The following is a 24313-nucleotide window of genomic DNA, read 5'->3' on the forward strand; positions in this document are numbered from 1 at the left end:
TACTTATTGAGCGCTTACTGTGTGCAGAGCACTGTACTAAGCGCTTGGGAAATACAAGTTGGCAACATATTAGTACATATTACATTAGTCCAGTGCTCTGCACACAGGAAGCGCTCAATAAATATGATTGAATAAATGAGTGAAATACTAAGTGCTTGGGAAGTACAAGTTGGCAACATATTGGTACATATTCGATTAGTACAGTGCTCTGCAGTGCGCTTAGTATGTCATTCAATCAAATTTATTGAGCGCTTACTGTGTGCAGAGCACTGTACTAAGTGCTTGGGAAGTACAAGTTGGCAACATTCATTCATTCAATCGTATTTATTGAGCGCTTACTGTGTGCAGAGCACTGTACTAAGTGCTTGGGAAGTACAAGTTGGCAACATTCATTCATTCAATCGTATTTATTGAGCGCTTACTGTGTGCAGAGCACTGTACTAAGCGCTTGGGAAGTACAAATTGGCAACATATGAGTACATATTACATTAGTACAGTGCTCTGCACACAGGAAGCGCTCAATAAATACGATTGAATAAATGAATTATTATTAATGACCGTGGGGAGGGGGCTTAGTATTTCATTCATTCATTCAATCGTATTTATTGAGCGCTTACTGTGTGCAGAGCACTGTACTAAGTAGCGTGGCTTAGTGGAAAGAGCATGGGCTTGGGAGTCAGAGGTCATGGGTTCTAATCCCACCTCTGCCACTTGTCAGCTGTGTGACCTTGGGCAAGTCACTTCACTTCTCCGGGCTTCAGTTCCCTCATCTGTAAAAATGGGGATGAAGACTGTGAGCCTCACGTAGGACAACTAAGCACTTAGTACAGTGCTCTGCACACAGTAAGCGCTCAATAAATACGATTGATGATAAATACGATTGATGACAACCTGATTACCTTGTATCTACCCCAGTGCTTAGAACAGTGCTTGGCACATCGTAAGCGCTTCACAAATACCAACATTATTATTATTATTACTAAGCGTTTGGGAAGTACAGGGAGCACTAAGAACTAGGGAGTGTTCTTAGCGCTGTGCACACAGTAAGCGTGCAATAAATACGATTCGATGAATCATCATCATCATCAATCGTATTTATTGAGTGCTTACTATGTGCAGAGGACTGTACTAAGCGCTTGGGAAGTACAAATTGGCAACATATAGAGACGGTCCCTACCCAACAGTGGGCTCACAGTCTAAAAGGGGGAGACAGAGAACAAAACCAAACATACTAACAAAATAAAATAAATAAAATAGACATGTACAAGTAAAATAAATAAATAAACACACAGAGACAGTCATCATCAATCATCATCAATCATCAATCGTATTTATTGAGCGCTTACTATGTGCAGAGCACTGTACTAAGCGCTTGGGAAGTACAAATTGGCAACATCTTGAGACGGTCCCTACCCAACAGTGGGCTCACAGTCTAAAAGGGGGAGACAGAGAACAAAACCAAACATACTAACCAAATAAAATAAATAGAATAGATATGTACAAGTAAAATAAATAAATAAATAAATAGAGTAATAAATATGTACAAACATATATACATATATACAAGATGAATGAATAATAATACGCAAGGGTCTGGGTACAGCACCACATGCCGTCAGGATAATCATGACAATTTGGGGACTAAGTGCCTACTGTGCGCCAAGCGCTGTTAAATCAGGTCGGGCAAAGTTCCTGCCCGACATGGGGCTCAAAGTCTAAGCGGGCGAGAGAACGGGCATTCGATATGTTTGTACATATTTGTTACTCTATTTATTTATTTATTTTACTTGTACATATCTATTCTATTTATTTGATTTTGTTAGTATGTTTGGTTTTGTTCTCCATCTCCCCCTTTTAGACTGTGAGCCCGCTGTTGGGTAGGGACTGTCTCTATGTGTTTATTTATTTATTTTACTTGTACAGATCTATTCTATTTATTTGATTTGTTAGTATGTTTGGTTTTGTTCTCCGTCTCCCCCTTTTAGACTGTGAGCCCGCTGTTGGGTAGGGACTGTCTCTATTTATTTATTTATTTATTTATATTACTTGTATATATCTATTCTATTTATTTTATTTTGTTAGTATGTTTGGTTTTGTTCTCCATCTCCCCCTTTTAGACTGTGAGCCCGCTGTTGGATAGGGACTGTCTCTATGTGTTTATTTATTTATTTTATTGTACATATCTATTCTATTTATTTGATTTTGTTAGTATGTTTGGTTTTGTTCTCTGTCTCCCCCTTTTAGACTGTGAGGCCACTGTTGGGTAGGGACTGTCTCCATGTGTTTATTTATTTATTTTACTTGTACATATCTATTCTATTTATTTTATTTTGTTAGTATGTTTGGTTCTGTTCTCTGTCTCCCCCTTTTAGACTGTGAGGCCACTGTTGGGTAGGGACTGTCTCTATTTATTTATTTATTTATTTTACTTGTACATATCTATTCTATTTATTTTATTTTGTTAGTATGTTGGGTTTTGTTCTCTGTCTCCCCCTATTAGACTGTGAGGCCACTGTTGGGTAGGGACCATCTCTATGTGTTTATTTATTTTACTTGTGCATATCTATTCTACTTATTAGATTTTGTTAGTATGTTTGGTTTTGTTCTCTGTCTCCCCCTTTTAGACTGTGAGGCCACTGTTGGGTAGGGACTGGCTCTATATGTTGCCAATTTGTACTTCCCAAGCGCTTAGTACAGTGCTCTGCACATAGTAAGTGCTCAATAAATACGATTGATGATTGATGATGATTGATGATGACTGTCTTTATGTGTTTATTTATTTATTTTACTAGTACAAATCTAGTCTACTTATTTTATTTTGTTAGTATGTTTGGTTTTGTTGTCTGTCTCCCCTTTTAGACTGTGAGGCCACTGTTGGGTAGGGACTGTCTCTATGTGTTTATTTATTTATTTTACTTGTACATATCTATTCTATTTATTTGATTTTGTCAGTATGTTTGGTTTTGTTGTCTGTCTCCCCCTTTTAGACTGTGAGGCCACTGTTGGGTAGGGACTGTCTCTATGTGTTTATTTATTTATTTTACTTGTACATATCTATTCTATTTATTTGATTTTGTCAGTATGTTTGGTTTTGTTCTCTGTCTCCCCCTTTTAGACTGTGAGCCCACTGTTGGGTAGGGACTGTCTCTATATGTTGCCAATTTGTATTTCCCAAGCGCTTAGTCCAGTGCTCTGCACATAGTAAGCGCTCAATAAATACGATTGATGATGATGATGATGATGATGCCCATTTTACAGACGAGGAATTTGTTCATTCATTCATTCATTCAGTCATTTATTGAGCGCTTACTGTGTGCAGAGCACCGGACTAAGCGCTTGGGAAGTACAAGTCGGCAACATCTAGAGACGGTCCCTACCCGACAGCGGGCTCACAGTCTAGGAGGTGTTAGTACATATTTTTTACTCTATTTATTTGTTTATTTATTTTACTTGTACATATCTATTCTATTTATTTGATTTTGTCAGTATGTTTGGTTTTGTTCTCTGTCTCCCCCTTTTAGACTGTGAGCCCACTGTTGGGTAGGGACCTTCTCTAGATGTTCCCAACTTGGACTTCCCAAGCGCTTAGTCCAGTGCTCTGCACACAGTAAGCGCTCAATAAATACGATTGATGATGATGATGATGATGATGCCCATTATACAGACGAGGAATTCTTTCATCCATTCATTCATTCAGTTGTATTTATGGAGCACTTACTGTGTGCAGAGCACTGGACTAAGCGCTTGAGAAGTCCAAGTTGGCGACATCTAGAGATGGTCCCTACCCGACAGCGGGCTCACAGTCTAGAAGGTGTTGGTACATATTTATTACTTTATTTATTTATTTTACTTGTACATATCTATTTTATTTATTTTATTTTGTCAGTATGTTTGGTTTTGTTCTCTGTCTCCCCCTTTTAGTCTGTGAGCCCACTGTTGGGTAGGGACTGTCTCTAGATGTTGCCAATTTGTACTTCCCAAGCGCTTAGTACAGTGCTCTGCACATAGTAAGTGCTCAATAAATACGATGGATGATGATGAAGGGGGAGACGGACGACAAAACAAAACATATTAACAGATCCCGGCTCCGCTGCTTGTCAGCCGTGTGACCTTGGACAAGTCGCCTTGCCTCTTTGGGTCTCAGTGGCCTCATCTGGAAAATGGGGATGAAGACTACTCCTAATAATAATGATAGTATTTGTTAAGCGCTTGCCATGTGCCAACCACTGCTCTAAGGCCTGAGGTAGACACAAGGTAATCACAGTCCCAGTCCCTCATCATCATCATCATCAATCGTATTTATTGAGCGCTTACTATGTGCAGAGCACTGTGCTAAGCGCTTGGGAAGTACAAATTGGCAACATATAGAGACAGTCCCTACCCAACAGTGGGCTCACAGTCTGAAAGGGGGAGACAGAGAACAAAACCAAACATACTAACAAAATAAAATAAATAGGATAGATATGTACAAGTAAAATAAACAAATAAATAAATAGAGTAATAAATATGTACAAACATATATACATATATACAGGTGCTGTGGGGAAGGGAAGGAGGTAAGACGGGGGGATGGAGAGGGGGACGAGGGGGAGAGGAAGGAAGGGGCTCAGTGTGGGAAGGCCTCCTGGAGGAGGTGAGCTCTCAGCAGGGCCTTGAAGGGAGGAAGAGAGCGAGCTTGGCGGATGGGCAGAGGGACTGGGGGCATTCCAGGCCCGGGGGATGACGTGGGCCGGGGGTCGATGGCGGGACAGGCGAGAGCGAGGTACAGTGAGGAGATTAGTGGTGGAGGAGCGGAGGGTGCGGGCTGGGCAGTAGAAGGAGAGAAGGGAGGTGAGGTAGGAGGGGGCGAGGGGATGGATGGACAGCCTGGAAGCCCAGGGTGAGGAGTATCTGCCTGATGCGTAGGTTGATTGGTAGCCACTGGAGATTTTTGAGGAGGGGAGTGATATGCCCAGAGCGTTTCTGGACAAAGATAATCCGGGCAGCAGCATGAAGTATGGATTGAAGTGGAGAGAGACACGAGGATGGGAGATCAGAGAGAAGGCTGGTGCAGTAGTCCAGACGGGATAGGATGAGAGCTTGAACGAGCAGGGGAGCGGTATGGATGGAGAGGAAAGGGCGGATCTTGGCAATGTTGCGGAGCTGAGACCGGCAGGTTTTGGTGACGGCTTGGATGTGAGGGGTGAACGAGAGAGCGGAGTCGAGGATGACACCAAGGTTGCGGGCTTGTGAGACGGGCAGGATGGTAGTGCCGTCAACAGAGATGGGAAAGTCAGGGAGAGGGCAGGGTTTGGGAGGAAAGACAAGGAGCTCAGTCTTCGACATGTTGAGTTTTAGGTGGCAGGCGGACATCCAGATGGAGATGTCCTGAAGGCAGGAGGAGATGCGAGCCTGGAGGGAGGGGGAGAGAGCAGGGGCAGAGATGGAGATCTGGGTGTCATCAGCGTAGAGATGATAGTTGAAGCCGTGGGAGCGAATGAGGTCACCAAGGGAGTGCGTGTAGATGGAGAACAGACGGGGACCAAGCACTGAACCTTGGGGAACCCCCACAGTAAGAGGATGGGAGGGGGAGGAGGAGCCTGCAAAAGAGACTGAGAATGAACGACCGGAGAGATAAGAGGAGAACCGGGAGAGGACGGAGTCTGTGAAGCCAAGGTCAGATAGCGTGTTGAGGAGAAGGGGGTGGGCCACAGTGTCGAAGGCAGCTGAGAGGTCGAGAAGGATTAGGACGGAGTAGGAGCCGTTGGATTTGGCAAGCAGGAGGTCATTGGTGACCTTTGAGAGGGCAGTTTCCGTGGAATGTAGGGGACGGAAGCCAGACTGGAGGGGGTCGAGGAGAGAGTTGTTGTTGAGGAATTCGAGGCAGCGTGTGTAGACGACTCGTTCAAGGAGTTTGGAAAGGAATGGTAGGAGGGATATGGGGCGATAACTAGAAGGTGAGGTGGGGTCAAGAGAGGGTTTTTTTAGGATGGGAGAGACGTGGGCATGTTTGAAGGCAGAGGGGAAGGAACCAGTGGAGAGTGAGCGGTTGAAGATGGAAGTTAAGGAGGGGAGAAGGGATGGAGCGAGAGATTTCATGAGATGAGAGGGAACGGGGTCAGAAGCACAGGTGGCCAGAGTAGCACTTGAGAGGAGGGAGGAGAGCTCCTCTGAGGACACTGCTGGGAAGGATGGGAGAGTAGCAGAGAGTGTTGAGAGCCGGGGGGCTGGAGAAGGGGGGGAAGAGACTTTGGGGAGGTCGGACCTGATGGATTTAATTTTGTTAATGAAGTAGGAGGCCAGATCGTTGGGGGTGAGGGAAGGAGGAGGGGGACTCACAGTCTCAATCCTCACTTTACAGATGAGGTAACTGAGGCATAGAGTCATCAAGTTGATCATCATCATCAATCGTATTTATTGAGCACTTACTGTGTGCAGAGCACTGTACTAAGCGCTTGGGAAGTACAAATTGGCAACATATAGAGACAGTCCCTACCCAACAGCGGGCTCACAGTCTAAAAGGGGGAGACGGAGAACAAAACCAAACATACTAACAAAATAAAATAAATAGAATAGATATCATCAATCGTATTTATTGAGCACTTACTGTGTGCAGAGCACTGTACTAAGCGCTTCGGAAGTACAAATTGGCAACATATAGAGACAGTCCCTACCCAACAGCGGGCTCACAGTCGAAAAGGGGGAGACAGAGAACAAAACCAAACATACTAACAAAATAAAATAAATAGAATAGATATGTACAAGTAAAATAAATAAATAAGTAGAGTAATAAATCTGTACAAACATATATACATATATACAGGTGTTGTGGGGAAGGGAAGGAGGTAAGATGGTGGATGGAGAGGGGGACGAGGGGGAGAGGAGATATGTACAAGTAAAATAAATACATAAATAAATAGAGTAATAAATATGTTGATGATTTTCTGACCGCCCTACCCCTCTTTCGGCTGCTTCAAAATCCTGAAGATCTAGGATTCGTATTCAGGGACCTTGACCAGGAATCCGAGGCACAGGGAAGTTAAGGGGCTTGCCCAAGGTCACACAGCAGGCAAGGGACTGTCTCTATGTGTTGCCAATTTGTACTTCCCAAGCGCTTAGTACAGTGCTCTGCACATAGTAAGCGCTCAATAAATACGATTGATGATGATGAAGTGGCAGAACCAGGATTAGAACCCAGTCCGCCGACACCCAGGCCCGGGTTCTTTCCATAGGTGAATATAACAATATGAGTTTTCCTTATAATAATAATAATGGCATTTATTTAGCGCTTACTATGTGCAAAGCACTGCTCTAAGTGCTGGGGAGGTTACAAGGTGATCGGGTTGTCCCACCTGGGGCTCACAGTCTTAATCCCCATTTTACAGATGAGGGAACTGAGGCGCAGAGAAGTGACTTGCCCAGAGTCACACAGCTTGACAAGTGGCGGAGCCGGGATTCGAACCCATGACCACCGACTCCAAAGCCGGGGCTCTTTCCACTGATCCACGCGGCTTCCCTTACTGAGGGATCCCTCAAGAAATGTAACCTCCACATTATAGGAGAACTACATTAGTACATGTTGCCAACTTGGACTTCCCAAGCGCTTAGTACAGTGCTCTGCACACAGTAAGCGCTCAATAAATACGATTGAATGAATGAATGAATATCAGTACAGTGCTCATATACGATTGAATGAATGAATGAATTATTATTAATGACCATGGGGCTGGGGAGGGGGCTTAGTATTTCATTCATTAATTCATTCAATCGTATTTATTGAGCGCTTACTGCGTGCAGAGCACTGTACTAAGCGCTTGGGAAGTACAAGTTGGCAACATATGAGTACATATTACATTAGTACCTATTAGCCCAGTGCTCTGCACGCAGTAAGCGCTCAAGAAGTACGATTGAAGGAATGAATTATTATTAATCAATCAATCATATTTATTGAGCGCTTACTGTGTGCAGAGCACTGTACTAAGCGCTTGGGAAGTACAAGTTGGCAACATATAGAGACAGTCCCTACCCAACAGTGGGCTCCTGGGGCTGGGGAGGGGGCTTAGTATTTCATTCATTCATTCATTCATTCATTCAATCATATTTATTGAGCGCTTACTTTAGTATTTCATTCATTCATTCATTCAATCATATTTATTGAGCGCTTACTGTGTGCAGAGCACTGTGTACTAAGCACTTGGGAAGTACCAGTTGGCAACATATGAGTAGATATTACATTAGTTCAGTGCTCTGCACACAGTAATCGCTCAAGAAGTACGATTGAAGGAATGAATTATTATTAATGATCGTGGGGCTGGGGAGGGGGCTTAGTATTTCACTCATTCATTCATTCATTCAATCATATTTATTGAGCACTTACTGTGTGCAGAGCACTGTACTAAGCGCTTGGGAAGTACCAGTTGGCAACATATGAGTACATATTACATTAGTTCAGTGCTCTGCACACAGTAAGCGCTCAATAAATACGATTGAAGGAATGAATTATTATTAATGATCGTGGGGAGGGGGCTTAGTATTTCATTCATTCAATCGTATTGAGCACTTACTGTGTGCAGAGTACTGTACTAAGCGCTTGGGAAATACAAGTTGGCAACATATGAGTACATATTACAATACGTTAGTCCAGTGCTCTGCACCCAGGAGCGCTCAATAAATACGATTGAAGGAATGAATTATTATTAATGATTGTGGGGATGGGGAGGGGGCTTAGCATTTCATTCATTCATTCATTCATTCGTATTTATTGAGTGCTTACTGTTTGCAGAGCACTGTACTAATTGGTTGGGAAGTACCAGTTGGCAACATGAGTACATATTACATTAGTCCAGTGCTCTGCACGCAGTAAGCGCTCAATAAATACGATTGAAGGAATGAATTATTATTAATGATCGTGGGGCTGGGGAGGGGGCTTAGTATCTCATTCATTCATTTATTCATTCAATCGCATTTGTGTGCATTTTGTACATTATGTACATTTATGTACATTAGTACATATTAGTCCAGTGCCCTGCACACAATAAGCACATATTAGTACATATTGCATTAGTACAGTGCTCTGCACCCAGTAAGCGCTCAATAAATACGACTGAATGAATGAATTATTATTAATGATCGTGGGGAGGGGGCTTAGTATTTCATTCATTCATTCATTCAATGTATTTATTGAGCGCTTACTGTGTGCAGAGCACCATACTAAGCGCTTGGGAAGTACAAGTTGGCAACATATTAGTACATATTACATTAGTCCAGTGCTCTGCACGCAGTAAGCACTCAATAAATACGATTGAATGAATTAATGAATGCTCTGCACACAGTAAGCGCTCAATAAATACAACTGAATGAATGAATTATTATTAATGATTGTGGGGATGGGGCTTAGCATTTCATTCATTCATTCAATCGTATTCATTGAGTGCTTACTGTGTGCAGAGCACTGTACTAAGCGCTTGGGAAGTACCAGTTGGCAACATATTAGTACATATTACATTAGTGCTCATAGTAGTACATATTACATTAGTACATATAAGTACAGTGCTCTGCACCCAATAAGTGCTCAATAAATACGATTGAATGAATGAATTATTATTAATGATCGTGGGGATGGGGAAGGGGCTGAGTATTTCATTCACCCACTCATTCAATCGTATTTATTGAGCGCTTACTGTGTGCAGAGCACTGTACTAAGCGCTTGGGAAGTACCAGTTGGCAACACATTAGTACATATTACATTAGTACATATTAGTACAGTGCTCATATACGATTGAATGAATGATTATTAATGATCATGGGGCTGAGGAGGGGGCTTAGTATTTCATTCATTCATTCAATCATATTTATTGAGCGCTTACTGTGTGCAGAGCACTGTACTAAGCGCTTGGGAAGTACAAGTTGGCAACATATGAGTACATATTATATTAGTACCTATTAGTCCAGTGCCCTGCACGCAGTAAGTGCTCAATAATTATGATTGAAGGAATTAATTATTATTAATGATCGTGGGGCTGGGGAGGGGGCTTAGTATTTCATTCATTCATTCATTCATCCATTCAATCATATTTATTGAGCGCTTACTGTGTGCAGCGCACTGTACTAAGCGCTTGGGAAGTACCAGTTGGCAACATATGAGTACATATTACATTAATACAGTACTCTGCACGCAGTAAGTGCTCAATAAATACAATTGAAGGAATGAATTATTATTAATGATCATGGGGAGGGGGCTTAGTATTTCATTCATTCATTGAATTGTATTTATTGAGCACTTACTGTGTGCAGAGCACTGTACTAAGCGCTTGGGAAGTACAAGTTGGCAACATATGAGTACATATTACATTAGTCCAGCGCTCTGCACGCAGTAAGCACTCAATAAATACGATTGAAGGAATGAATTATTATTAATGATCATGGGGAGGGGGCTTAGTATTTCATTCATTCATTCATTCAACCGTATTTATTGAGTGCTTACTGTGTGCAGAGCACTGTACTAAGCGCTTGGGAAGTACAAGTTGGCAACATATGAGTGCATATTACATTAGTCCAGTGCTCTGCTCGCAGTAAGCGCTCAATAAATACGATTGAAGGAATGAATTATTATTAATGATCATGGGGAGGGGGGCTTAGTATTTCATTCATTCAGTCAATGTATTTATTGAGCTCTTACTGTGTGCAGAGCACCGTACTAAGCGCTTGGGAAGTACAAGTTGGCAACATATTAGTACATATTACATTAGGCCAGCGCTCTGCACGCAGTAAGCACTCAATAAATAAGATTGATTGAATGAATGAATGCTCTGCACACAGTAAGTGCTCAATAAATACGATTGAATGAATGAATTATTATTAATGATTGTGGGGATGGGGCTTAGCATTTCATTCATTCATTCAATCGTATTCAATGAGTACTTACTGTGTGCAGAGAACTGTACTAAGTGCTTGGGAAGTACCAGTTGGCAACATATTAGTACATATTACATTAGTACATATTAGTTCAGTGCTCATAGTAGTACATATTGCATTAGTACATATCAGTACAGTGCTCTGCACCCAGTAAGCGTTCAATAAATACGATTGAATGAATGAATTATTATTAATGATCGTGGGGATGGGGAGGGGGCTGAGTATTTCATTCACTCATTCATTCACTCGTATTTATTGAGCGTTTACTGTGTGCAGAGCACTGTACTAAGCGCTTGGGAAGTACCAGTTGGCAACACATTAGTACATATTACATTAGTACATATTAGTACAGTGCTCATATTCGATTGAATGAATGAATGATTATTAATGATCGTGGGGACGGGAAGGGGGCTTAGTATTTCATTCATTCATTCATTCATTCAACCGCATTTATTGAGTGCTTACAGTGTGCAGAGCACTGTACTAAGTGCTTGGGAAGTACAAGTTGGCAACATATGAGTACATATTACATTAGTCCAGTGCTCTGCTTGCAGTAAGCGCTCAATAAATACGATTGAAGGAATGAATTATTATTAATGATCGTGGGGAGGGGGCTTACTATTTCATTCATTCATTCAATGTATTTATTGAGCGTTTACTGTGTGCAGAGCACCGTACTAAGTGCTTGGGAAGTACAAGTTGGCAACATATGACTACATATTACATTAGTCCAGTGCTCTGCTTGCAGTAAGCGCTCAATAAATACGATTGAAGGAATGAATTATTAGTAATGATCGTGGGGAGGGGGCTTAGTATTTCATTCATTCATTCAATGTATTTATTGAGCGTTTACTGTGTGCAGAGCACTGTACTAAGCGCTCAGGATGTACCAGTTGGCAACATATTAGTACATATTACATCAGTACATATTAGTACAGTGCTCATATACGATTGAATGAATGAATTATTATTAATGATCGTGGGGTTGGGGAGGGGGCTTAGTATTTCATTCATTTATTCATTCAATAATATTTATTGAGCGCTTACTGGGTGCAGAGCACTGTACTAAGTGCTTGGGAAGTACCAGTTGGCAGCATATGAGTACATATTACATTAGTACAGTGCTCTGCACCCAGTAAGCGCTCAATAAATACGACTGAATGAATGAATCATTATTAATGATCGTGGGGATGGGGAGGGGGCTTAGCATTTCATTGATTCATTCAATCGTATTTATTGAGCGCTTACTGTGTGCCGAGCACTGTACTAAGCGCTTGGGAAGTACCAGTTGGCAACATATGAGTACATATCGCATTAGTACATATTAGTGCAGTGCTCATATACGATTGAATGAATGAATTATTATTAATGATCGTGGGGAGGGGGGCTTAGTATTTTATTCATTCATTCATTGAATCGTATTTATTGAGCGCTTACTGTGTGCAGAGCACCTTCCTGAGCACTTGGGAAGGACAAGTTGGCAACATATGAGTACATATTACATTAGTCCCGTGCCCTGCATGCAGGAAGCGCTCAGTAAATACGATTGAATGAATGAATGAATGAAATACTAAGCCCCCTCCCCATCCCCATGATCATTAATAATAATTCATACATTCAATCGTATGTTTTGAGCGCTTACTGGGTGCAGGGCACTGGACTAATATGTACTAATGTAATATGTACTCATATGAGCACTGTACTATCAATCAATCAATCGTATTTATTGAGCGCTTACTGTGTGCAGAGCACTGTACTAAGCGCTTGGGAAGTACAAGTTGGCAACATAGAGAGACAGTCCCTACCCAACAGTGGGCTCACAGTCTAAAAACAGTACTAATATGTACTAATGGAATATGCACTCATATGTTGCCAACTGGTACTTCCTAAGCGCTTAGTACAGTGCTCTGCACACAGCCAGCGCTCAATAAATACAATTGAAGGAATGAATTATTTAGACTGTGAGCCCACTGTTGGGTAGGGACTGTCTCTATGTGTTGCCAATTTGTACTTCCCAGGCGCTTAGTACAGTGCTCTGCACATAGTAAGCGCTCAATAAATATGATTGATTGATTGATTGATTGATTGAATTATTATTAATGATCGTGGGGATGGGGAGGGGGCTTAATATTTCATTCATTCATTCATTCAATGTATTTATTGAGCGCTTACTGTGTGCAGAGCACCATCCTAAGCGCTTGGGAAGTACAAGTTGGCAATATATGAGTACATATTACATTAATACATATTAGTACAGTGCTCATATACGATTGAATGAATGAATTATTAGTAATGATCGTGGGGCTGGGGAGAGGGCTTAGCATTTCATTCATTCATTCATTTGTATTTATTGAGCACTTACTGTGTGCAGAGCACTGTACTAAGCGCTTGGGAAGTACCAGTTGGCAACATATCAGTACATATTACATTATTAATACGTATTAGTACAGTGCTCATATGAGTACATAGTACATTAGTACATATTAGTCCAGTGCTCTGCTGGCAGTAAGCGCTCAATAAATATGATTGAAGGAATTAATTATTATTAATGATCGTGGGGCTGGGGAGGGGGCTTAGCATTTCATTCATTCATTCATTCATTCATTCGTATTTATTGAGCGCTTACTGTGTGCAGAGCACTGTACTAAGCGCTTGGAAAGTACCAGTTGGCAACATACGAGTACATATTACATTAGTCCAGCGCTGTGCACGCAGTAAGCATTCAATAAATACGATTGAATGAATGAATGCTCTGCACCCAGTACGCGCTCAATAAATATGATTGAATGAATAAATTATTATTAGTAATCGTGGGGATGGGGCTTAGCATTTCAGTCATTCATTCAATCGTATTTATTGAGCACTTACTGTGTGCAGAGCACCGTACTAAGCGCTTGGGAAGTACCAGTTGGCAACATATGAATACATATTACATTAGTCCAGTGCTCTGCCTGCAGTAAGTGCTCAATAAATGCAATTGAATGAATGAATCATTATTAATGATCGTGGGGAGGGGGATTAGTATTTCATTCGTTCATTCAGTGTATTTATTGAGCGCTTACTGTGTGCAGAGCACCATCCTAAGTGCTTGGGAAGTACAAGTTGGCAATATATGAGTACATATTACATTAGTACATATTAGTACAGTGCTCATATACGATTGAATGAATGAATTATTATTAATGATCATGGGGCTGGGGAGAGGGCTTAGCATTTCATCCATTCATTCATTCATTCGTATTTATTGAGCACTTACTGTGTGCAGAGCACTGTACTAAGCGCTTGGGAAGTACCAGTTGGCAACATATCAGTACATATTACATTAATACATATTAGTATTTCATTCGTTCATTCAGTGTATTTATTGAGCGCTTACTGTGTGCAGAGCACCGTACTAAGAGCTTGGGAAGTACAAGTTGGCAACATATGAGTACATATTACATTAGTCTAGCGCCCTGCACACAGTAAGTGCTCAATAAATACGATTGAATGAATGAATGAATGAATGCTCTGCACACAGTAAGCGCTCAATAAATACGATTGAATGAATGAATTATTATTAATAATCGTGGGCATGGGGCTTAGTATTTCATCCATTCATTCAATGTATTTATTGACTGCTTACTGTGTGCAGAGCACCGTACTAAGCGCTTGGGAAGTACCAATTGGCAACATATGAGTACATATTCCATTGGTACATATTAGTACAGTGCTCATATGAGTACATATTACATTAGTACATATTAGTCCAGTGCCATGCCCGCAGTAAGCGCTCAATAAATATGATTAAAGGAATGAATCATTATTACTGATCGTGTGGAGGGGGCTTAGTATTTCATTCATTCATTCAATTTATTTATTGAGCGCTTACTGTGTGCAGAGCACCATCCTAAGCGCTTGGGAAGTACCAGTTGGCAACATATGAGTCCATATTACATTAGCCCAGTGCCGTGCCCACAGTGAGTGCTCAGTAAACACGATTAAAGGAATGAATTATTATTAATGATCGTGTGGAGGGGGCTTAGTATTTCATCCATTCATTCAATGTATTTATTGAGCGCTTACTGGGTGCAGAGCACCGTCCTAAGCGCTTGGGAAGTACCAGTTGGCAACATATTAGCACAGTGCTCATATACGATTGAATGAATGAATTATTATTAATTATCGTGGGGGGGTTTAGTATTTTATTCATTCATTCACTGAATTTTATTCATTGAGCACTTACTGTGTGCAGAGCACCGTACTAAGCGCTTGGGAAGTACCAGTTGGCAACATATGAGTACATATTACATTAGTCCAGTGCCGTGCCCGCAGTAAGCGCTCAATAAGTACGATTGAAGGAATGAATTATTATTAATGATCGTGTGGAGGGGGCTTAGTATTTCATTCATTCATTCAATGTATGCATTGAGCGCTTACTGTGTGCAGAGCACCGTACTGAGCACTTGGGAAGTACCAGTTGGCAACATGTCAGTACATATTACATTAATACATATTAGTACAGTGCTCATACGAGTACATATTACATTAGCACATACTAGTCCAGTGCTCTGCTTGCAGTAAGCGCTCAATAAATGCGATTGAATGAATGAATCATTATTAATGATCGTGGGGAGGGGGCTTAGCATTTCATTCGTTCTTTCAATGTATTTATTGAGCGCTTAGTGTGTGCAGAGCACCGTACTAAGCGCTTGGGAAGTACAAGTTGTCAACATATGAGTACATATTACATTAGTCTAGCGCCCTGCACGCAGTAGGAGCTCAATAAATAGGATTGAATGAATGAATGAATGAATGCTCTGCACACAGTAAGCGCTCAATAAATACGATTGAATGAATTAATTATTATTAATAATCGTGGGGATTGGGCTTAGCATTTCAGTCATTCATTCAATCGTATTTATTGAGCGCTTACTGTGTGCAGAGCACCGTACTAAGCGCTTGGGAAGTACAAGTTGGCAACGTATGAGTACATATTACATTAGTCCAGTGCTCTGCCCGCAGTAAGCGCTCAATAAATACGATTAAAGGAATGAATCATTATTAATGATCGTGTGGAGGGGGCTTAGTATTTCATTCATTCATTCAATGTATTTATTGAGCGCTTACTGGGTGCAGAGCACCGTACTGAGCGCTTGGGAAGTACCAGTTGGCAACATATGACTACATATTACATTAGTCCAGTGCTCTGCCCGCAGTAAGCGCTCAATAAATACGATTGAATGAATGAATGCTAAGCGCTCAATAAATATGATTGAATGAATGAATTATTATTAATAATCGTGGGGATGGGGCTTAGCATTTCAGTCATTCAATCAATTAATTCAATCGTATTTATTGAGAGCTGACTGTGTGCAGAGCACTGTACTAAGCGCTTGGGAAGTACCAGTTGGCAACATATGAGTACATATTCCATTAGTACATATTAGTCCAGTGCTCATATGAGTCCATATTACATTAGTACATATTAGTCCAGTGCTGTGCCCGCAGTAAGCGCTCAATAAATACGATGGGAGGAATGAATTATTATTAATGATCGTGGGGAGGGGACTTAGTATTTCACTCATTCATTCATTGAATCGTATTTATTGAGCGCTTACTGTGTGCAGAGCACCGTCCTAAGCGCTTCGGAAGTACCAGTTGGCAACATATGAGTGCATATTACATTAGTCCAGTGCCCTGCCCGCAGTAAGCGCTCAATAAATACGATTGAAGGCATGAATCATTATTAATGATCGTGTGGAGGTGGCTTAGTATTTCATTCATTCATTCAATGTATTTATTGAGCGCTTACTGTGTGCAGACCACCGTACTGAGCGCTTGGGAAGTACCAGTTGGCAACATATGAGTACATATTGCATTAGTACATATTAGTACAGTGCTCATATACGATTGAATGAATGAATTATTATTAATGATCCTGGGGCTGGGGGGGGGCTTAGTATTTCATTCATTCATTCATTCATTCAATCGTATTTATTGAGTGCTTACTGTGTGCAGAGCACCGTCCTAAGCGCTTGGGAAGTACCAGTTGGCAACATATGAGTACATATTACATCAGTACATATTAGTACAGTGCTCATATACGATTGAATGAATGAATTATTATTAATGATCCTGGGGCTGGGGGGGGGGCTTAGTATTTCATGCATTCATTCATTCATTCATTCAATCGTATTTATTGAGCGCTTACTGTGTGCAGAGCACCGTCCTAAGCGCTTGGGAAGTAGAAGCTGGCAACATATGAGTGCATATTACTTTAGTCCAGTGCTGTGCCCGCAGTAAGCGCTCAATAAATACGATTGAAGGCATGAATCATTATTAATGATCGTGTGGAGGGGTCTTAGTATTTCATTCATTCATTCAATGTATTTATTGAGCGCTTACTGTGTGCAGAGCACCGTACTGAGCGCTTGGGAAGTACCAGTTGGCAACATATGAGTACATATTGCATTAGTACATATTACTCCAGTGCTCATATGAGTCCATATTACATTAGTACATATTAGTCCAGTGCTGTGCCCACAGTAAGCACTCAATAAGTACGATTGAAGGCATGAATCATTATTAATGATCGTGTGGAGGGGGCTTAGTATTTCATTCATTCATTCAATGTATTTATTGAGCGCTTACTGGGTGCAGAGCACCGTACTGAGCGCTTGGGAAGTACAAGCTGGCAACATATGAGTACATATTACATTAGTCCAGTGCCCTGCCCGCAGTAAGCACTCAATAAATACGATTGAATGAATGAATCAATGCTCTGCACACAGTAAGCGCTCAATAAATATGATTGAATGAATGAATTATTATTAATAATTGTGTGGAGGGGGCTTAGTATTTCATTCATTCATTCATTCATTCAATGTATTTATTGAGCGCTTACTGTGTGCAGAGCACCATACTAAGCGCTTGGGAAGTACCAGCTGGTAACATATGAGTACATATTACATTAGTCCTGTGCCCTGCACGCAGTAAGCGCTCACTAAATACGATTGAATGAATGAATGAATGCTCTGCACACAGTAAGCGCTCAATAAATACGATTGAATGAATGAATTATTATTAATACCTGTGCGGAGGGGGCTTAGTATTTCATTCATTCATTCATTCAATGTATTTATTGAGCGCTTACTGTGTGCAGAGCACCGTACTGAGCGCTTGGGAAGTACCGGCTGGTAACATATGAGTACATATTACATTAGTCCTGTGCCCTGCGCGCAGTAAGTGCTCAATAAATACGATTGAATGAATGAATGAATGCTCTGCACACAGTAAGCACTCAATAAATACGATCGAATGAATGAATTATTATTAATAATCGTGGGGAGGGGGCTTAGTATTTCATTCATTCATTCATTCAATGTATTTATTGAGCGCTTACTGTGTGCAGAGCACCGTCCTAAGCGCTTGGGAAGTACCAGCTGGTAACATATGAGTACAAATTACATTAGTCCTGTGCCCTGCACGCAGTAAGCGCTCAATAAATACGATTGAATGAATTATTATTAATAATTGTGTGGAGGGGGCTTAGTATTTCATTCATTCATTCATTCATTCAATGTATTTATTGAGCGCTTACTGTGTGCAGAGCACCGTCCTAAGCGCTTGGGAAGTACCAGCTGGCAAAATATGAGTACATATTACATTAGTCCAGTGCCCTGCAAGCAGTAAGCGCTCAATAAATGCGATTGAATGAATTATTATTAATAATTGTGTGGAGGGGGCTTAGTATTTCATTCATTCATTCATTCATTCATTCATTCAATGTATTTATTGAGCGCTTACTGTGTGCAGAGCACCGTGCTAAGCGCTTGGGAAGTACCAGCTGGCAACATATGAGTGCATATTACATTAGTCCAGTGCCCTGCACGCAGTAAGCGCTCAATAAATACGATTGAATGAATGAATGCTCTGCACACAGTAAGCGCTCAATAAATACGATTGAATGAATGAATGAATGAATGGTCTGCACACAGTAAGCGCTCAATAAATACGATTGAATGAATGAATTATTATTAATAATCGTGGGGAGGGGGCTTAGTATTTCATTCATTCATTCATTCAATGTATTTATTGAGCGCTTACTGGGTGCAGAGCACTGTACTGAGTGCTTGGGAAGTACAAGCTGGCAACATATGAGTGCATATTACATTAGTCCAATGCCCTGCCCGCAGTAAGCGCTCCACAAATGCGATTGAATGAATGAATGCTCTGCACACAGTAAGCGCTCAATAAATACGATTGAATGAACAAATTATTATTAATAATTGTGTGGAGGGGGCTTAGTAGTTCATTCATTCATTCATTCAATGTATTTATTGAGCGCTTACTGTGTGCAGAGCACCGTACTAAGCGCTTGGGAAGTACCAGCTGGTAACATATGAGTACATATTACATTAGTCCTGTGCCCTGCACGCAGTAAGCGCTCAATAAATACGATTGAATGAATTATTATTAATAATTGTGTGGAGGGGGCTTAGTATTTCATTCATTCATTCATTCATTCAATGTATTTATTGAGCGCTTACTGTGTGCAGAGCACCGTACTAAGCGCTTGGGAAGTACCAGCTGGTATCATATGAGTACATATTACATTAGTCCTGTGCCCTGCACGCAGTCAGCGCTCAATAAATACGATTGAATGAATGAATGCTCTGCACACAGTAAGCGCTCAATAAATACGATTGAATGAACAAATTATTATTAATAATTGTGTGGAGGGGGCTTAGTATTTCATTCATTCATTCATTCAAAGTATTTATTGAGCGCTTACTGTGTGCAGAGCACCGTACTAAGCGCTTGGGAAGTACCAGCTGGTAACATATGAGTACATATTACATTAGTCCTGTGCCCTGCACGCAGTAAGCGCTCAATAAATACGATTGAATGAATTATTATTAATAATTGTGTGGAGGGGGCTTAGTATTTCATTCATTCATTCATTCATTCAATGTATTTATTGAGCGCTTACTGTGTGCAGAGCACCGTACTAAGCGCTTGGGAAGTACCAGCTGGTATCATATGAGTACATATTACATTAGTCCTGTGCCCTGCACGCAGTCAGCGCTCAATAAATACGATTGAATGAATGAATGCTCTGCACACAGTAAGCGCTCAATAAATACGATTGAATGAATGAATGCTCTGCACACAGTAAGCGCTCAATAAATACGATTGAATGAATGAATGAATCAATGCTCTGCACACAGTAAGCGCTCAATAAATACGATTGAATGAATGAATTATTATTAATAATTGTGTGGAGGGGGCTTAGTATTTCATTCATACATTCATTCATTCACTCAATGTATTTATTGAGCGCTTACTGTGTGCAGAGCACCGTACTAAGCGCTTGGGAAGTACCAGCTGGTAACATATGACTACATATTACATTAGTCCTGTGCCCTGCGCGCAGTAAGCGCTCAATAAATACGATTGAATGAATGAATGAATGCTCTGCACACAGTAAGCGCTCAATAAATACGATTGAATGAATGAATTATTATTAATAATCGTGTGGAGGGGGCTTAGTATTTCATTCATTCATTCATTCAATGTATTTATTGAGCACTTACTGTGTGCAGAGCACCGTCCTAAGCGCTTGGGAAGTACCAGCTGGCAGCATATGAGTACATATTACATTAGTCCAGTGCCCTGCACGCAGTAAGCACTCAATAAATACGATTGAATGAATGAATGAATCAAAGCTCTGCACACAGTAAGTGCTCAATAAATACGATTGAATGAATGAATTATTATTAATAATCGTGGGGAGGGGGCTTAGTATTTCATTCATTCATTCATTCAATGTATTTATTGAGCGCTTACTGGGTGTAGAGCACCGTACTGAGCGCTTGGGAAATACCAGCTGGCAACATATGAGTACATATTACATTAGTCCTGTGCCCTGCACGCAGTAAGCGCTCAATAAATACGATTGAATGAATTATTATTAATAATTGTGTGGATGGGGCTTAGTATTTCATTCATTCATTCATTCAATGTATTTATTGAGCGCTTACTGTGTGCAGAGCACCGTCCTAAGCGCTTGGGAAGTACCAGCTGGCAACATATGAGTGCATATTACATTAGTCCAGTGCCCTGCACGCAGTAAGCGCTCAATAAATACGATTGAATGAATGAATGCTCTGCACACAGTAAGCGCTCAATAAATACGATTGAATGAATGAATGAATGAATGGTCTGCACACAGTAAGCGCTCAATAAATACGATTGAATGAATGAATTATTATTAATAATCGTGGGGAGGGGGCTTAGTATTTCATTCATTCATTCATTCAATGTATTTACTGAGCGCTTACTGGGTGCAGAGCACCGTACTGAGCGCTTGGGAAGTACCAGCTGGCAACATATGAGTACATATTACATTAGTCCTGTGCCCTGCACGCAGTAAGCGCTCAATAAATACGATTGAATGAATGAATGCTCTGCACACAGTAAGGGCTCAATAAATGCGATTGAATGAATGAATTATTATTAATAATCGTGTGGAGGGGGCTTAGTATTTCATTCATTCATTCATTCAATGTATTTATTGAGCACTTACTGTGTGCAGAGCACCGTCCTAAGCGCTTGGGAAGTACCAGCTGGCAACGTATGAGTACATATTACATTAGTCCAGTGCCCTGCAAGCAGTAAGCGCTCAATAAATACGATTGAATGAATGAATGCTCTGCACACAGTAAGCGCTCAATAAATACGATTGAATGAATGAATGAATGAATGGTCTGCACACAGTAAGCGCTCAATAAATACGATTGAATGAATGAATTATTATTAATAATCGTGGGGAGGGGGCTTAGTATTTCATTCATTCATTCATTCAATGTATTTACTGAGCGCTTACTGGGTGCAGAGCACCGTACTGAGCGCTTGGGAAGTACCAGCTGGCAACATATGAGTACATATTACATTAGTCCTGTGCCCTGCACGCAGTAAGCGCTCAATAAATACGATTGAATGAATGAATGCTCTGCACACAGTAAGGGCTCAATAAATGCGATTGAATGAATGAATTATTATTAATAATCGTGTGGAGGGGGCTTAGTATTTCATTCATTCATTCATTCAATGTATTTATTGAGCACTTACTGTGTGCAGAGCACCGTCCTAAGCGCTTGGGAAGTACCAGCTGGCAACGTATGAGTACATATTACATTAGTCCAGTGCCCTGCAAGCAGTAAGCGCTCAATAAATACGATTGAATGAATGAATGCTCTGCACACAGTAAGCGCTCAATAAATACGATTGAATGAATGAATGAATGAATGGTCTGCACACAGTAAGCGCTCAATAAATACGATTGAATGAATGAATTATTATTAATAATCGTGGGGAGGGGGCTTAGTATTTCATTCATTCATTCATTCAATGTATTTATTGAGCGCTTACTGGGTGCAGAGCACCGTACTGAGCGCTTGGGAAGTACCAGCTGGCAACATATGAGTACATATTACATTAGTCCTGTGCCCTGCACGCAGTAAGCGCTCAATAAATACGATTGAATGAATTATTATTAATAATTGTGTGGAGGGGGCTCAGTATTTCATTCATTCATTCATTCATTCATTCAATGTATTTATTGAGCGCTTACTGTGTGCAGAGCACCGTACTAAGCGCTTGGGAAGTACCAGCTGGTATCATATGAGTACATATTACATTAGTCCTGTGCCCTGCACGCAGTCAGCGCTCAATAAATACGATCGAATGAATGAATGCTCTGCACACAGTAAGCGCTCAATAAATACGATTGAATGAATGAATGCTCTGCACACAGTAAGCGCTCAATAAATACGATTGAATGAATGAATGAATCAATGCTCTGCACACAGTAAGCGCTCAATAAATACGATTGAATGAATGAATTATTATTAATAATTGTGTGGAGGGGGCTTAGTATTTCATTCATACATTCATTCATTCATTCAATGTATTTATTGAGCGCTTACTGTGTGCAGAGCACCGTACTAAGCGCTTGGGAAGTACCAGCTGGTAACATATGACTACATATTACATTAGTCCTGTGCCCTGCGCGCAGTAAGCGCTCAATAAATACGATTGAATGAATGAATGAATGAATGCTCTGCACACAGTAAGCGCTCAATAAATACGATTGAATGAATGAATTATTATTAATAATCGTGTGGAGGGGGGCTTAGTATTTCATTCATTCATTCATTCAATGTATTTATTGAGCACTTACTGTGTGCAGAGCACCGTCCTAAGCGCTTGGGAAGTACCAGCTGGCAACATATGAGTACATATTACTCATGTGTGGTATGTACGTGTGTACATACCAAGCGCTTAGTACAGTGCTCTGCACATATTACTCATGTATGGTATGTACATGAGTACATACCAAGCGCTTAGTACGGTGCTCTGCACATAGTAAGCGCTCAATAAATACGATTGATGATATCGCATTAGTACATATTAGTCCAGTGCTCATATGGGTCCATGTTACATTAGTACATATTAGTCCAGTGCCCTGCCCGCAGTGAGCGCTCAATAAATACGATGGAAGGAATCAATTATTATTATTATTATTATGATTATTAATGATCGTGGGGCCGGGGAGGGGGCCCTGTCAGGGAGGTCGGGGGCCCGGGCTCGGCGGCTGAGGGGGGCCGGGCCTCCGCCGGCGGACTACAACCCCCACAACCCCCCGCGGCCCGCGCGGCGCCCGACGGGAGTCGTAGTCCGCCGGCCGCCGCGAGGCCGGGCGGGGCCGGGCGGGGGGACTACGACTCCCGTCGGCCCCCGCGCGGCGGAGGGCGCCGACGGGCGGGGGGGGGGGGCGGGGAGCGAGCCGGCCCTCCCTCCCGCGCCTCCCCCGACGTAAAGTGGGCTCCCTTTCCCCTTGTGTCCGCCATATTGGAGTGTAACTCCGGTCCGCGGCGGGGCCCCGGTGGACGCCCGGCCCTGTTCGTCCCGTCCGTCCCGTCCCCGTCCGTCCGTCCGTCCCGTCCAGGATGAGCCCGGCCGACGCCAAGCGCGGAGCCAAGCGGAGAAAGAACAAGCGGGGAGGCGGCGGAGGAGGAGGCGGAGGAGGCGGCGGAGGAGGCGGCGGCGGTAAAGTGGCCGGCGGCGCGGCGGGGTCGTCGGCCTTGGCCCCTCCTTGCGGCCCGCTCCACCCCAACGGACCCGCCGACACCGCCGACAACGCCGACAACAACAACAACGCCGCCGCCGCCGCCTCCTCCTCCTCGTCGTCCTCGTCCTCGTCCTCGTCCTCCGCCGTCCCCCCGGCCGCCATGGCCGGCCTCACCGCCAACGGGCCCCTCAGCGGCGGCGGCGACGAGGTAGGAGGGGACGGAGGGCGGGCGGGCAGGGCCTGGGGCGGCCGGAGCCGTTTGACGTTTTGTGGGGAGACCCGGCCGCCCGGGGAGCTCACACA

The 24313-nt window shown here is 42.1% G+C and overlaps 1 protein-coding gene across 2 annotated transcripts in view; it reads left to right on the forward strand.

The window, feature by feature from the left end:
- Nucleotides 1–24116: 24116 nt before the first annotated feature.
- Nucleotides 24117–24313, forward strand: part of FAM193A (family with sequence similarity 193 member A) — a 252759-nt gene continuing 252562 nt past the window's right edge. For both annotated transcript variants that reach the window (XM_038745554.1, XM_038745555.1), the window contains exon 1: nt 24117–24218. In XM_038745554.1, the coding sequence (XP_038601482.1) occupies nt 24171–24218 (48 nt within the window). In that variant the 5' untranslated portion in view covers nt 24117–24170. The remainder of the gene's footprint in view (nt 24219–24313) is intronic.

This window comes from Tachyglossus aculeatus, chromosome 4, assembly GCF_015852505.1.
Source record: "Tachyglossus aculeatus isolate mTacAcu1 chromosome 4, mTacAcu1.pri, whole genome shotgun sequence".
Classification (NCBI taxonomy): domain Eukaryota; kingdom Metazoa; phylum Chordata; class Mammalia; order Monotremata; family Tachyglossidae; genus Tachyglossus; species Tachyglossus aculeatus.